This window comes from Chanos chanos, chromosome 9 (assembly GCF_902362185.1).
Source record: "Chanos chanos chromosome 9, fChaCha1.1, whole genome shotgun sequence".
NCBI classification, from domain to species: Eukaryota; Metazoa; Chordata; class Actinopteri; order Gonorynchiformes; family Chanidae; genus Chanos; species Chanos chanos.
Window position 1 is genome coordinate 5,488,708 of NC_044503.1, and position 14,842 is coordinate 5,503,549.

Below are 14,842 nucleotides of genomic sequence, written 5' to 3' on the forward strand. Positions count from 1 at the left end.
ATTACAGACCCTCTGTGTACAACAATGTTAGGACGATACACCCTCGACCCATGCAACGCAGGGCCACAAACCACTTAGACAGGGCTAGAAAGTAGTTTTCACATCAAAGGGATCCTCCTCTACCACTGTAAAGGTGAAGTTCAACCACAATTAAGGGCAGATGGCACAGATACCAATTAGTTTTCACACAATGATATGATGAGAGGCAGAACCAGGGTATCCAGTGAAAAAAAGAGAATGAAAGAGAGTGAGAGAAAGAGAAAGAGCAAAAGAGAAAGAGAGAGTAAGCCTAATAGGTGATAGCTGTGTGAAGAGTTTAGCAAATAGGGTTTCCCAACAAAAGCCTGACCCTTATCGGAATAACCAAATTCTCATCGTTCACAATGTGAGGTACTTTATATCTAATCCTGGCTAATTTGTTCATGATAACAGTCAGATGGAGGTACAATAGTAAATGTCAACATCCATATAGAAAGGCGTGGGGGTGGGAACAATAGGTGTGTTCTGAAAATGACATTTTCATCTCCAAAAAAAACTGTCCTAGAGAAAATTGCAAAAGGGCTAAACATTGTAAAATGACAGAGACACGTATAATTTCTATTCAGATTCCATATCATTTCTACTCATATATTATCTTTTCTTTATTCAAAGCCTTTGTCTCCTAAGTAAAACTTTCCCAAATGACAAAAAAAAAATACACCTTTTCCTTCCAGTAATGCAGGTGTAAAAATCATATTTTTACAGGACAATTCGTTCTTATTTTTCTTTTCTCTGTCTTTTCTTCTTTTTTTTTTTTTTCTTTTTAGTTTTGAATGTAACTGATTGGTTTAAAGGTCTGAGGTGTGAAAGGGTGAGGGAAGTTAAACTTTGTTTTGGCTCAAAAAATGAGGGCAAGCCTGAGAGAATTTCCTCACAGTGTTAAGTTATACCAGCCAAAACCTGCCTGGCTCCAAAAAAAATGCCTCAGAATTCCTCATGATCACAGCAGCCATCACAGACCTCCCTTCTCTCGAATTAATTAATGTATTTTGAAAATTATGGAAATAATAAAAAAAAACAAGGTAATATTTTAATAGTTTTTATATATCAAAATACTGTTTTATGCCGTTTTCATATCCATGACATAAACCATGCTCTTTCAATGAACTATAATCTCGTGCTAGGAACTGAGGCCGGCATATTGGAAAACACACAAAATGGATGATTTGATTCTGCTGTTGAATTTTGCTGTCAAGATTTCAAAACCCATATCAAAACGTGTCAGGCGAATGACAACCTGCATGTTTGCAACAAATATTTTTCATGAGAGTTAAAGAAAAAAACAAAAAAAGTCAAATTCTCTGGCTAGTAAACCCTACTCCATTTTCTATCCTGTCTACATTGCTGTCAAGTAAATACACAGCATGGGAAGATTAAATAGTGGTAAAAAAAAACAAGACAGAAAGAAAGATTAAAGAGTGCTGACTGGAATCTGCTAAGCTCGTGCAAAAAATTGTCAATTATAGATGACAACATAGAAATTCCACATTTAAAATGGATAAAAAACGCATGATAAATTATTCAGAGGCCTCCCAAATACTAGATTTATTAACATGTAAGGACCAAAAAAAAAAAACTATCATTAGTCTTACTACATTGAATAAATACTAATGTAAAAACATCACAGGTTATAAGTGAACAGGCTGTTCACTGATAGCTTAGCTTAGGTTGCTACGTCTCTAGTTCTGGTAATGAACAAACAAAGGTTGCCATCTATGACTATGTGTTGATGATGTACTGTAGCATGCTGGGAGGGTGGGGTGAGGTGGGGTAGGGGGGCACGGTTGGGGACTAGGGAACGTACCTTAAGCTCTCTGAAGAATATACTGCTCCTTGCCCACTCCACAATGGAGAAGAGCGTCTGGTCAGCCATTTTGCACATAAGACCAAAGGTGTTGAGTTTCTCGTGTTTGCCCCGGCTAGCCTGCTCCTGCTGCAGGTAGGCCAGGATCTTGGCTTGCACCTGCGGTTCGTCCGGCTCGCACTTCAACAGCTCCACTATGAGGTGTGGGAAGCTGGGAGGGGAACCGCTCTGGTAGGTGTCCACGTAGGGGTAGCCCATGATGGACTCGGGCGAACTGGTGTAAGGGTCCGGGTACTCGGACTTGATGGTGCGGCTCTGGAAGTGGCCGTAAGCTTGGTAGCCCTGTAGGCTGCCGGCGTGGGGGGGCATGGTCATGCTGACGGGAGACGTGACAAAGGGGCTTCGGTCATAGTCTGTGGGGGGGAGGGCGGCATGACTGAGAGGTAGACCTTTGGAGGCCGAGTGGATGTTCTGGATGGCGGAGGATATCGTCAGGTCCGTGGGCACCGTTTGCATCACCTGCGTCATGGCTTCTATTTTGAGTCCGTTGGCTCGGATCAGAGCCTTCTTCTGCTGTTTGAGGGCCCGGTCGCGCTTGTACATCGGCCCGAACTTGTTCCGGCCTCCCCGCATGCGATCCGCTCTCACGGCTTCCATGTCACAGAGAGGAAAGAAATGATTAGACCGATACGAGTACATATACCATAAAAACATCTAGGCTAACTTATATTAACACTAATTTACCTCAGTCGTCTTTGAGTCAGTAAAAAGATTAAAGCAAAAAAAAAAAAAACAGGAGAGACAGCATGTGGTTGCTACAACACATACGTGCCTAGCAACAGAGAAGCAATTTGGTCAGATAACTTTTATTGGGTGGTTACACATTGACCGCGAGCAATCAGTTTTATTTTCTCACGAAAGGGGACTTTTACGATCCACAGTGTTAAAGAGTGGATTGCAACACACAGTATTTGGTGAAATCGTTCATTCAAAGCCATTCTTAGGAGTAAATCCAGCAACACTGCCAAAGCCTAAGGATGCAATTTGTACAACGTGTTGGTAAAATCAGACAAGGACAATGCTAATGATCATGATGTTAAACTGAACCTGGCAAAGTCAAACGGAGAGAATAATGACTACGGTAGCTAAACGAGACTCTAACTCCATAATACCCTCTCCGCTGGTCTGATCCCGGCCATGGGGTGGCTCACTATTCTTTAGTCGTCTTGGGGTTTTAAGTTAATTATTTATGCTTGATTATCTTTCTTTTATGCATTTCTGAAGAGTCATGCAGTCAGCAGGTGCACAGACGGAGTTCCAGCATCCCCCTTCACGGGCACTGGAGGAGCAGAGTCGTGATAAACCCACTCCTCAGAATTACCCTCAAATATCTGTGGTAAAAATCAAATGAACGGAGCCATTAAAGGAGAGAGACGGTCCAACCGCCGCCTTGGGATTGATTTTAATGGTGTCGGTCACAGCGGTGTGTGTGTCGCCACGGTGCTCATCTGAGAAAAGCCAGGAGAGGTCAAGCCAAAAAAAAAAAAGAGTCAGATGCCGCCAACCGCGAGGCGACCGGAACACCCCCCATCCAACGCTGAACCCTCAACAGCCGCCTGCCCCCCACCTGACGTGGTCAACGCAGGGGCTGAAACCGACCGTGTCACACTCTTCTTCTTCTTTTTTTTTTTATGCGAAGAATTAATCTTAAATATACATCCATATCAACCGACATCCAAATTCATTGTTTTAAGAATGCCCCCTGTACATGCATCTCCCTTTTTTTTTTTGTATTGTGATGAATTTAACTATTAATGATTCACAGCTACGGAGCGGCTAATGAGCTGAAAACTAATAGTTGGCCCTTTTGGGAAATCGCAATTAGGTCTGGATCAGGGAGTCAGATCATGAATGCATACCACCCCACCACACCCCCCACTCACAACCCCCCCCCCCCCCCAATCCATTCTACCCGACCACAACCCCCACCAACAACAACCACCATCCCCAGACAAGATTTTTTTTTTTCTTCTGTCTAATTAAACAAGGTTATTTACATGCATGTCATACAGATTTGTCTACCAAAATAAAAGAAAAGGGGGAGGGGTGAGGGGGGGTTGTTAAAAAAAAAAGAGAAAGGCTGAAACTCCCTCCTGTGTCTGTGTGCGTGTGCCTGTGTGTGTGTGTGTGTGTGCGTGTGTGTGTGTGTGAATGTGTGTTTGGCCTAGGACTGAGCGCCAGGCAGCCAGGCTGCGGACTCCCAGGCATCTCCTTATTGGTTGATTTATAGGTGTTTAATATACAGGAATATTGGGCTCACGTAGGTTGCGGATCCCTGTCGTACAGCAGCATATGAATGGGTCCCTGGGCCGGGTTCTGACACCCTGTTAGTCATGTCTTCTGCAGCTGGCCTGTGAGGGCCAGTTATCTTATACACACACATGAATAGCTATGATACCTATGCATAGGTAATGGGAAAGCACACTGGTCCCAGCACCGGAGTGCCAAAGAGAGGAAAGCAGGTGTATACTCGCAAAAAAAAAAAAAAATGACAGCGCAAGAAAGAAACTGAGAGAGGAATAAAAGGGAAGCTGCAGTATGTCATAAGTGTGGGGAAAGTCGAGGAAAAAGTGTAATGTTCTGATTTATTGTGGCTGTTAGCAATATAACAGAGTAGGGAGTATCAATTTACATCGCATTAAATTTGAATGATTTTCTGCTTCACTGTGCACAGAAGTCTGGGGTCTCCACAACGCACTCAAACGGAGAATATACACACACACACACACACGTGTGTGTGTGTGTGTGTGTGTGTGTGTGTGTGTGTGTGTGTATGTGTATATATATATGTTTATACTGTATATACACATACATACATACACATACATTCAATCCGGCCTTTGCTATTTGAAAGAGCAACTTTCAAAATAATAGTGATAGCCTGGGAAAAAAAAAAGGAAAAAAAGAAAGCCAAATTTTTCATCCCAAACCTCTTCTGCCAAGTGTGCCGATCAAGCCAGAAGATGATTAAAAGGGGTCAATAAAAAGACACAACACAGCGTATCTTTCCTGAGGCATAATATTTTTAGAGAATCTTTGCTTGAGCGTAGATAGGAGTCGCCATCGCTTATCAATATTGATAAAGTTACTTCCCCAGAGACAGGTCAGGGCATTCGTCTGTGTCACTCAGATATGACACGTTTCCACTGAGACGTATTTGATAGCGCTAAACCTCGCTTTAAATCCACAAAGTCGCGCGCAGCAAGAGCAAAAAAGTGCTACCGGTAACGCGCGCGCGAGCGAAGCTACTCTAATAAAGCCTGGCTCAGATGGATGTGTGCTGAAGGCCTAGACTGTATTCATAAGATTATGAAGTTTCCCTTTTTTCTTTTCTTTTCTTTTTTTCATCTTCTCTCTCTCTCTCTCTCTCTCTCTTTTTTTTTTTGTTTTTTTTAGAGTGGCTTTGGGGGTGGTGGTTAAGGTTTACACAGAGAGATGTGAAGTTTTCCTAAACAGAATCAGTTGGTAATCAGGATTCTGCTGCTCTACTCAGACTGTGGGCAGCTCCCTGGAAAGAGGTTCATGCTCCTGGATATGTCTGACAGACCGCTGCAGGGCCTTGTATGGTGTTGCTAACATATGAGAACAAATCAAAGGGAGTAAGCTGTAAAATGACAGCCCTGGAAATTCTGCCCTCCAGCAATTACACAATTAATAGTCATCGGAGCCCCCTATCTACAGACTAAGAGGAAAAGACTCGTCATGGAGCCCAAAGAATGTATGAGGTAAAAAAAAAAAAATAGACTGATGTTTGAAAAAAATTTAAAAGAAAAAAAAAAAAAAGCTATGATCAAGCGAGTCAAAGAAAGCACAAACACTTCCCTGAATTATAACGATGGATGACTGCAAATGTTAAGATTAACGTTTTGATTTTTTTTTTTTTCTTTTTTCTTTTTTTTGTTTGTTTTTGTGGACACTCCCAGCATATGGCGAGTTTTCTGTCGTAACAGGGAATGTTTGGCTGGTGTGTCTCTAATGAAAAGCAGTCTTACCTTCCAGCTTCATGCCGACTGTGAGGCACTTCTGAAAGCGGCAGTAGGGGCAGCGTTTCCGCTGGGTTTTGTCTATCTGACAGCTCTGGTTCTCGATACATGTGTACCTTTTGTTGTTCTGAACAGTGCGCTTGAAGAAACCCTGTGGAGAGTGTGAATTAAGACGACAGAGTTATGGCATTTCCCCCCACAACCACACACACACACACACACACACACGCACACACACACACACGCCCGCGCACACTCTCACACATGCACAGAAACGCATTAATTTACACAGGGGCGGGAGGCTAAACACACACAAGCCCACACAAGCTGATACATAGGAAATGCCCCATAAGTGAACAAATGTCGGCTCACACTGGCCAACAGTCACTTAGATAAACACAAACACAAAAACACACAGAACACACGGAAAAGAAAACGTCTGCGCACACATACTCTCTTTGACATGAACAAACATAATTAAAGTCAGGAGGTTCAAATTAACTGAGAAAAGTGTTTACTGAAATTTTAGATGTCCTCCAAATATCAGCTAACCACAGTGGTTGGTCTTTCAAAACTGTTACCATCCACACAACATTCAAAAATATCTTATGGGTGGTAAAAGGAGAACGATACATAATTCTCTCCTTTATAACCACTGACTGAAATTTCTACAACGGAACTCATTATTAGGATGATGTTCAGTTACATGGCGTTAGTCTTCATTTCCATATATTTACCTTTTATCGTGTCAACTACATAAATAGCAGTTTTGTAAGAAAATGAATGGTATCGTATTTCATCTCAAGCCCGTGTTTCAATATTTGACTTTCGTGGCTCATTCAAAAATGTTGAACCCAGAGAACGTTCTCATAGATTGTAATAAGTGCAATGACTGAAACTTCGGTCGAAAGATTCTAAAACAATAGAGCACTAAATCTAAATTTTAAGGTTTCATATTTCAACTTGCATCAATGCATCCTCTAAATATTACACTATGTTACAAACAAAAAATGACTGAAAACTAGGCGATGTTCGAAAAAATGAAGGCCTAAAAAAATAAATAAATAAATAAAATTGTTCTCGAAAAGACAAACATTTCCATAAGTTTCTATGGACGCATCTCTTTGTTTTCACATGTGCGTAAAAATGAGAACATAAGGGGTGAAAAAAATCCAATAAATTATATCCATAATTTAAAATTGCAGGATTACAAGATTCCACCTGCAACTGAACTGAATTAATTTTCTGTGCAGCGGAGAAAAAAAAAAAAAAGAAATCAAATGAGGGAAAAGGTTTTAACTTATTCCAGATCTATACCAAAGGGAAAATGGCTGAACTAGGCCCATTTTAAAGCGTAGACCATCAATATTTCAAAGATCTCACAAACCACACACCTTTAAAGCTCTTTAGTACCTGCAATCCGCTATTCGGGCAAGCCTTCACCTTGTAAAACTACATAAGACTGCACAAATGTGCTCTACCACTGTAAGTCTGTCAACGCACTCAGACAAAGTCAGTCGTTTATAAAAAACCAGCGTGTCCTTACTTTTACAGAAATATTAGATATGAGTGGGGAGACAATCATATCGTACTGAAAGCAGATTTATGCAAGAGGTCAATCATGGCAACATTAATCTTATCTCTTATCTCTGCTATTTAAAGTACATTGCATTTAGACTAACAGTGTGCATAGAGGCCGTCTACTTTCACGACCCACTCATCCTCTGTCTAAGGTTCAGCCCGAACAATTACTGTTAATATACTGCACTGACATAGAGATAGAGAAAATGTGTCTGTAAACAAAAGCAACCTCACAGTTTCATATTCTAGAAGATCCACAGTCAGTTAAGCTTTAGCAACTCATTTCCTAGCAGGTGTGGTGTGGTTATAAAGCATGGTGTGATTACGATTATAAAGATATATTGCAGCAGGTACATTAAAGTATGGTACAGATATCCCTTTGTAATATATATATATATATATGAATGATCTGCTGGAAAACACTACACATTAAAAACCCCCCCAAAAAAACTGTGTATGGAAGGAGGGAAGCATGATTTCATCTGAGCTGTAGAGCTGTGCTTCTCATTGAAGAAACCAAAACACCTGAAAAAAAAAAACCCTCTCAGAATTTAGGATTTTGTGAAAAAAAAAAACCCAAAACAACCCCAGCACAAATCTTAAGTAAGCTGTCTGGAATCTGAACACGGTGATGTTCGATCCAGGGTTCAGATCACGAATTTCCTGTCTGTGAGTGTGATTTTTAGCTTGTGTGAGTCACAGACTCCACAGATACAGTTCTCACAGAACATTCCTACAGCAAACGCAGGAGCGGTTGTCTGTATCATTTTAAACATACCCAAAACACAGTTCCATGACCATTTCAAATGAACTAGACACGTAGCGCATTTTCTCTCTGCTCAAAATAAAGCTGACAGACTTTCTAACGTGGGTAAGGGGAACATTCATCCTCGAAAGCAATGTAACAGTCTCTCTGATGTTTGTGAGGGACAATTCAGTGAGATACGGGTGATCTGAACACAGTAGATATTTGTTTGTTTTTGAAGCTGAGCATCCATGTTCGCAAAAGATATTTAAAAACGCTGCATACCTTACAGCTCTCACAGGTGAGGAGTCCATAGTGATACCCAGACACTTTGTCTCCACATACTGGGCACATTTCATCCAAGTCTTCATCATACGAGTAGTCCATCATTTTAAACTGAGGGGCTGCAGGAGAACAGATACAATATCAGGACACCGAAATTACAGAAATTTCAATATGGGTTTATATCAGTCAAACATTCTTAAGGGCTCCATGAGGTAACTTTGACACTGAGTTTTTGAAACATTCCTTAATCTAGAAAGAGACACAAAATAACAACAGTCTTTGTGCAACCAGCTTGACCTTATCTCATAATACTACATTTTGAAGACGTGTGTGTTTGTTTAAGTGAAATAATTATTAATAGCTAGGTTTCTCTCTCTTATAGAGTCACAGACTGCCCAAACATCAGATTCAACCTCGTTAATATTCATGATGCCTCGTAAATTGGTCGGGGAACGCATTAGATGCTTCAGTCTCGCATTTAAATTGAATATTTTTGCCACCAGGCATATAAAAAGCATAGCATTAAGTTCAGATACGAGATGGTGTATTGAAGCAATTAAAAGAGATTTACTGTTACGGTAATCTCTGCACATTTACTGTAAAAACCGTGTTTGTCCTTAAAGAATATCAGTATGTTTTCGGATGCCACACTGTTAATTCTTTACACAAATGCTTCTATGAAATCCATGGCGTTGTGCCCCATGAAAGCATCGCTGGCTAGCTACTGTGAAGCGCATTTAACACATTAGGTTACACTTACCAAATGCTAAATTGCACATTAATCCTTTATTGTACTGTAAACCGCATTTTGAAAACAACTAAGACAAGAAACACTGCTTTAGACCTTCATTTACAGTCTACACCAAAACCTTTAAAATATAATCTTCCAGAGCAACATAACATAAATTTTTCCGCACACAGACAAATATATATATTTTTTTGCTCATTTGATAAGGTATTTCATCGAAACTGAATTATTCTGTGCGTCATTTCAGGAGTCTATGTATTTTTTAATTATAGTTTGCATGTTTTTGGAATAATAATCATGCATTTTTTCAGGAATTCTCAACGGGAAATGAACAAAGGTTTGGAGTTATTTCGTTGCATGCAACAAGTTCTTAACCTTAGTTTTGCTCACACGATGAATAGAGAGCCAACATCCGCCTGCGAGTTCAATAGTTCTTTCTTTCTTTTATAGTTTTGGACTGATTTCGGGGCAAAAAATATGCAGTTGTATCAACAGGTTTCTTTGTGAGGAAAAAAAAAGTGATTCGGAATGGACTTTTTATTATTAGGTCTGATATACAGAAATAAAAAGGTTTCTGTATGTAGAGAAGTACAAAAAAAGCAAAGATGCTAGCGAAGAGAGACAAGAGGACAGCTTAGTCAGGCGGTTCTCTCAGGTCTTCTGTAATCTGAAGTTCAGAAATGTCACAAGGGTTCTTAGACTACACGCTTTCACCTGAAGTGTTTCCCTTATCTCTTGAACACGTGTAGACACAAACTTGGATATCTCTTCCCCCTAAACGGTTTCCCAGTTAGGGCGCAGCAATTAAACTGTGGACTACTCGCACAGTAAAATCCTTTCGGTCCTAAAATGCCTGGAGAATGAGGCAAGAAATTACAAAGTATAATTGAAGCCTAGATATTTGCATATTTTTTTCATGGCCCTGTGTATGCGTAATTGTCGTGCGGTCATTTCTTTATTCATTATTAGTAAATAATTTAGATTCATTGGTGCTGTCCCCTAAGTACGACTTACTTTATTATGTCCCCTCGTGTTGATAGTAAAAAAATAATAATTTTGTTTTAACAGTGCGGTCTAATCAAATCTTACAAATACAAAGAGCGCGCTACCGGACATAGATTCTGGATAGAAAAATTAAACTTTAACTAATTCTAAGATTTGTTTTCTTCAGCATACAAAAAATGACAATTATAACACACTTGTGAAATTCACAGAACGGCTTCATTGTTCAAGCCGGCAACTTGTTAGCTTGTGTGTTAAGAAACATTCGTTAGTTTTCGTCGGTAAAGGTATCGGCTGTATCCGAAACTTTTTCCAGAAGTCACGATCATGCAAGATATCCGACATGCAGAGTTGCACGGATGAAAGGCACGAAAGAATTTTCACCCCGAAAATGCACATTATAAATTATGTTATGCTGAAGGCGAACATTTGATCACATACAGATCATGATATGGGCTAACAAAGCAGCCGAAAGACTTTTATGGGACACTGTTAAGGGGTATCTTTGAACAATATGCAGCCAGGCTCGCATGTTTGCAAAGTTGCCGATAGAGAACTATGCTCCCACGTGATCTGTTCCTCATACAAATCTCTCATTTTTTTAACAAATAAAAAAAACAAAAAAGTCAATCAGTTTCAATAGCGAGGTCATCTCTACCTTAATAATTAGGCTACACCGTGTCGAGCCTCCTGCCTACAGTCAGATACAGAGCTGATCTATCTAATACGTATATCGGTTCGGTCTCTTACCTTGCATGTTGGCTGGCATGTGCCCCTGTTCCCCATGCGATCGAGCGAGTCCCAAAGATTCTGACTCGACTTTGGGCAGCATGACAGCTCTGCTAGGCTGAAGGGGAGACGCCGCTCCGTCCGGCTGGCCACCTGGACGTGAGAGGAAGATCACTGTTTCTCACAATTTGTCAAAAAAAGGCTTCCTAAATCCCGCTTATGGGTGCAGATAGAATAAGTCGGCCTAGTGCTAAAAAAATTACATGGGCACTATACGGCGCAAAAGCTGAACGCAGTCTAAGTTCATGTTGAAGAAACGCTCTTGCGCAACCTAAAACACTGTAAGCTATTCAGTGTCAAAATACGAATCCTTAGTAGCGAAATAACGTTGAGACACGGACTGAACGGTTTGCGAGCGTTATTTCTCAATAAGGACAATATCGACTATACTTGAGACAACGAAAAAACGAGTCAGATTATAAGATGCGATAAAACGAAATGCTGAGATTTCGGCAACTGCGTGGTCTTGTCGTGGAATTGCGACGTATTTGATATTGGTCTTAATACGAGAGTTAGCGAACTGTCAAGAACTTTACGCTGGCAAGGAGACAGACCCCTCCTTCGTGCTATATCTGACTCGCGCTATCTGATGTGTGGGGATGTGAAGTTCAAACCGCTCCTGGCTGCTTTGTTTACTCCGCATTGACACCACTTTCGCCAATCAGAATCTCACTTGGTGCTCTGACATCACATGTGTTGTCCAATCACACGTGGAGGAAAGCAATACCAATTCTGCCCTCTTCACTCCAAATCACAGCTGTTTAATACAAATACTAATAGACTTCATAGCGCCGGGAAACACAGAGACAAACAAAAGCTAATGCAGGTGAACATATAGGTGACATCCTCAGACAACAGAGAAAAGAGTTTCTTAAGGTACGTCCTCAGGGTCGCCACGATACCGACAATTCTGATACTATAATATATGAGCTGTATATCTCTGTCTATAAAACTTCATTTTGTTATTTATCACAAAAATCCAACATTCTTTTAAAAAAAATTGCAAAGCGAATGCAAAATGTAACATAGATGACCCTGAAATTTGTATCACTTGCATACGACGAGCACGCCAGAATTTGAGGTCTGCCAAGACACGGAGGACACAATGAGTCAAATTCTATGTTGAGTCAGTCAAAATGTGATTTAAATTTACCACTATATGTGAACTCAGTAACTTTTGAGTTAAAGAAATGTGAAATGTAGAAAACAAAATAGTGTTCTGGCATTTATAATCTCGTTAAAGGTGTGGTTTTAACATAGTCCCTACATTTTATGTAGACAGTGGATGAACATTCTGTCTTTTATTTTTAACCTAAGCAAAATAAAATATCAACATGTTTCGAACATGCTATCGTGGACATATCCGAACAGTAGGTGTCTGAGGCTAAGAAGCAAAGATCTGCAACAAAGAGAAAATAAAACGTAAATATGAGTCTCTCTCTCTCTCTCTCTCGCCCTTTATCTCTCTCTCTCACACACACACACACACGCGCACACACACGACTGAAGGACGTCGCTAATTTTGTGTATCACTGTCATTATTGTCATACCTTCTTATAGCAGAACATTTGGACATCTTCTGCACAGGTCAAATTTGCTCTTGTTTTATCGCGAATTGTGCGGATAGACACAGGTCCTTCACTGACTGCACTGTCACCTCCACAAAACTTTATCAGTCAAGATAATTATTTTGTCGATGTGTATGATATTGTTCACTTTTCAAACGAGAGTAGCAGTTCAGAACATGTGATTAATTTTATTCGGCGGAATTATACTATTTCTTAAAATACAGGTGCAATGCTAGTAATAAAAAATTAATGCGACTCCAATAATAATAATAATAATAATAATAATAATAATAATAATAATAATAAAGTCTTCTGTAAAAATAATTGCCAGTACAAAGGCATATTGAAAGAAGAGCAATATAACATTGCAGCGTTAGAGTGATAACGCAACTTTAACCTGCATTATAAATTATATGATTCCGAAGTTAAATATCATTTTAGGGGGAGGGAGAGCTCAGGACATAGACCGAGTACACTTGTTGGCTGTTTTAAATCTTAAAAAATATGAATGCAACCCGTGACACTTAAGCAAGCGCAAATAAAAACGTTGATTGCTTTGACGCAGTTTTGAAAAAGTCCGATAACCTTTTACAAAAGTTCTATCGCTTCCGTGACATATCAGTGTGAACACGAAATTCTTCCTCTTTTAGTGCCGATCATAGTCCGTCACAATAATCGTGATAAATTCATTAATTCGCTTTGATTTATTGCGGTTATATAAGAAACAAACTGATAAGTCAATGTTGACAGCAGATGTACTACAAGGAAACGACACGCGTCACCACCTCTGGACAGAGAACGTATGATTTGTCGCAGACCGCAGGTGTCCATGTTGCCTAGGACAGCTGTAGCTATCCATGATATGAAAGCAATACCAACTCTGTGGTGACAACTTACCAAAACAAGACACATCTTCATTGGAGTCACCTTGTTCTAATTCAGTCTTAGGACTTGTAGACATTATAGCAAACCAGTCCCTCGTTTGGAGAGAAAAGGGCCGTCTCACCTAATGTAGCCTATGAAAAGAGTGTGACTAACGCTTTTCCATGCTTTTCATGGGCAGTTTTGGGGTTTACAAGATACTGGCTACTGTTCACTAAGGGAAATGAATTCTCCCAAAGGACGTAGCAAAGCCCCTGGCATGTCCCCCGACTTTCACACACACCTACCCACCCCCCATCTCGTAGTGACCTGCGCTAAAACAGCGGCCGTATCTCACCGGTACCAATCAACAGTATTCAAAAAGCTACTGCAGGATAGGATAGCATCGGTCACGTGATGCGGGACAGGTTGATAACGGCCAGTTATAAAGTGACACACGGATAGATAAGAGTGAGCTGACAGATAGCACTGGAGGAATGATTAACTTACGGGGAAGGGACGGCTAAAATTGCTATACAAGCCATTGACTGAATGCGGGGAGAGGTGGTAAAACACGAGATCAAAAGGACACATTCACTGGCAGATATATAGTCGCAAACTTTGAACTAATCCCACAGCACGACAGGGTTTTATTCATGCAATTGTTTTGACATTTCCGCAACAGGTTGTGGGAGTGCAGCTTAAGCCATTTTCGTGTTCATCCAAAAAAAAAAAAAAAAAAAAATCTTAAGGAGAAATATATATTCATAATTATAGGCTTACACTCCAACTCATATGTTTGGACAGTAATGTTTGGCAAATGATATAAGGCAAGCTGAGGAGCGAGTAATCGTTCAGAAGCAAATAAATGGAAAGAGGCAAACTCAAGGGGGATATTTATTTCCTATCTGGCAAAGAGAAGAGCAGACTAGAGAGATTTGTGCAGGTTAACCTGGTTCTGATGAGTTTATCAGCATCACCCTTCCAATTAGTGTTTCATGACTATTTCATGACAGCCCGATAACATTACAGAAGTAATCTGAACAGTTAGCCAAATTTATATACCGTTAATAAACGGTAATGTTTTATCATCATTGTAGCTGAGTGGAGGACACACAGTTTCACTCACTGAGGACTAAAGATGTTTGTTGTCTCTCTCTGCATCGTTAAACAAGTTTCAGTTGTCTCCTCCTCCTTCCATTCTCACCTGATGTACCCGGCAATTTTGTAGCAGGAGAGAAGTGCTCTTTTTTTTTTTTTTAACAATGCAGACTACATTTGGGGTCAAGAGATAGAGTCAAGTCGCCAAGCAAACATCGGCCTGTTGGCGGAAGAAAGACACCCCCCCCCCAATCTCCCCCACCCAGCCACGACCTC

General features: G+C 40.4%; 1 protein-coding gene across 1 annotated transcript in view; it reads right to left on the minus strand.

Moving 5' to 3' along the window:
• Positions 1-13,758, minus strand: part of nr5a2 (nuclear receptor subfamily 5, group A, member 2) — a 54,397-nt gene extending 40,639 nt beyond the window's left edge. The window contains exons 1-5 of the mRNA XM_030785044.1: positions 13,502-13,758; positions 10,998-11,129; positions 8,498-8,616; positions 5,896-6,037; positions 1,844-2,493 (exon numbers count right to left, since the gene is read on the minus strand). Coding sequence (XP_030640904.1) covers positions 1,844-2,493; positions 5,896-6,037; positions 8,498-8,616; positions 10,998-11,129; positions 13,502-13,565 — 1,107 coding nt within the window. The 5' untranslated portion in view covers positions 13,566-13,758. The remainder of the gene's footprint in view (positions 1-1,843; positions 2,494-5,895; positions 6,038-8,497; positions 8,617-10,997; positions 11,130-13,501) is intronic.
• Positions 13,759-14,842: the final 1,084 nt, after the last annotated feature.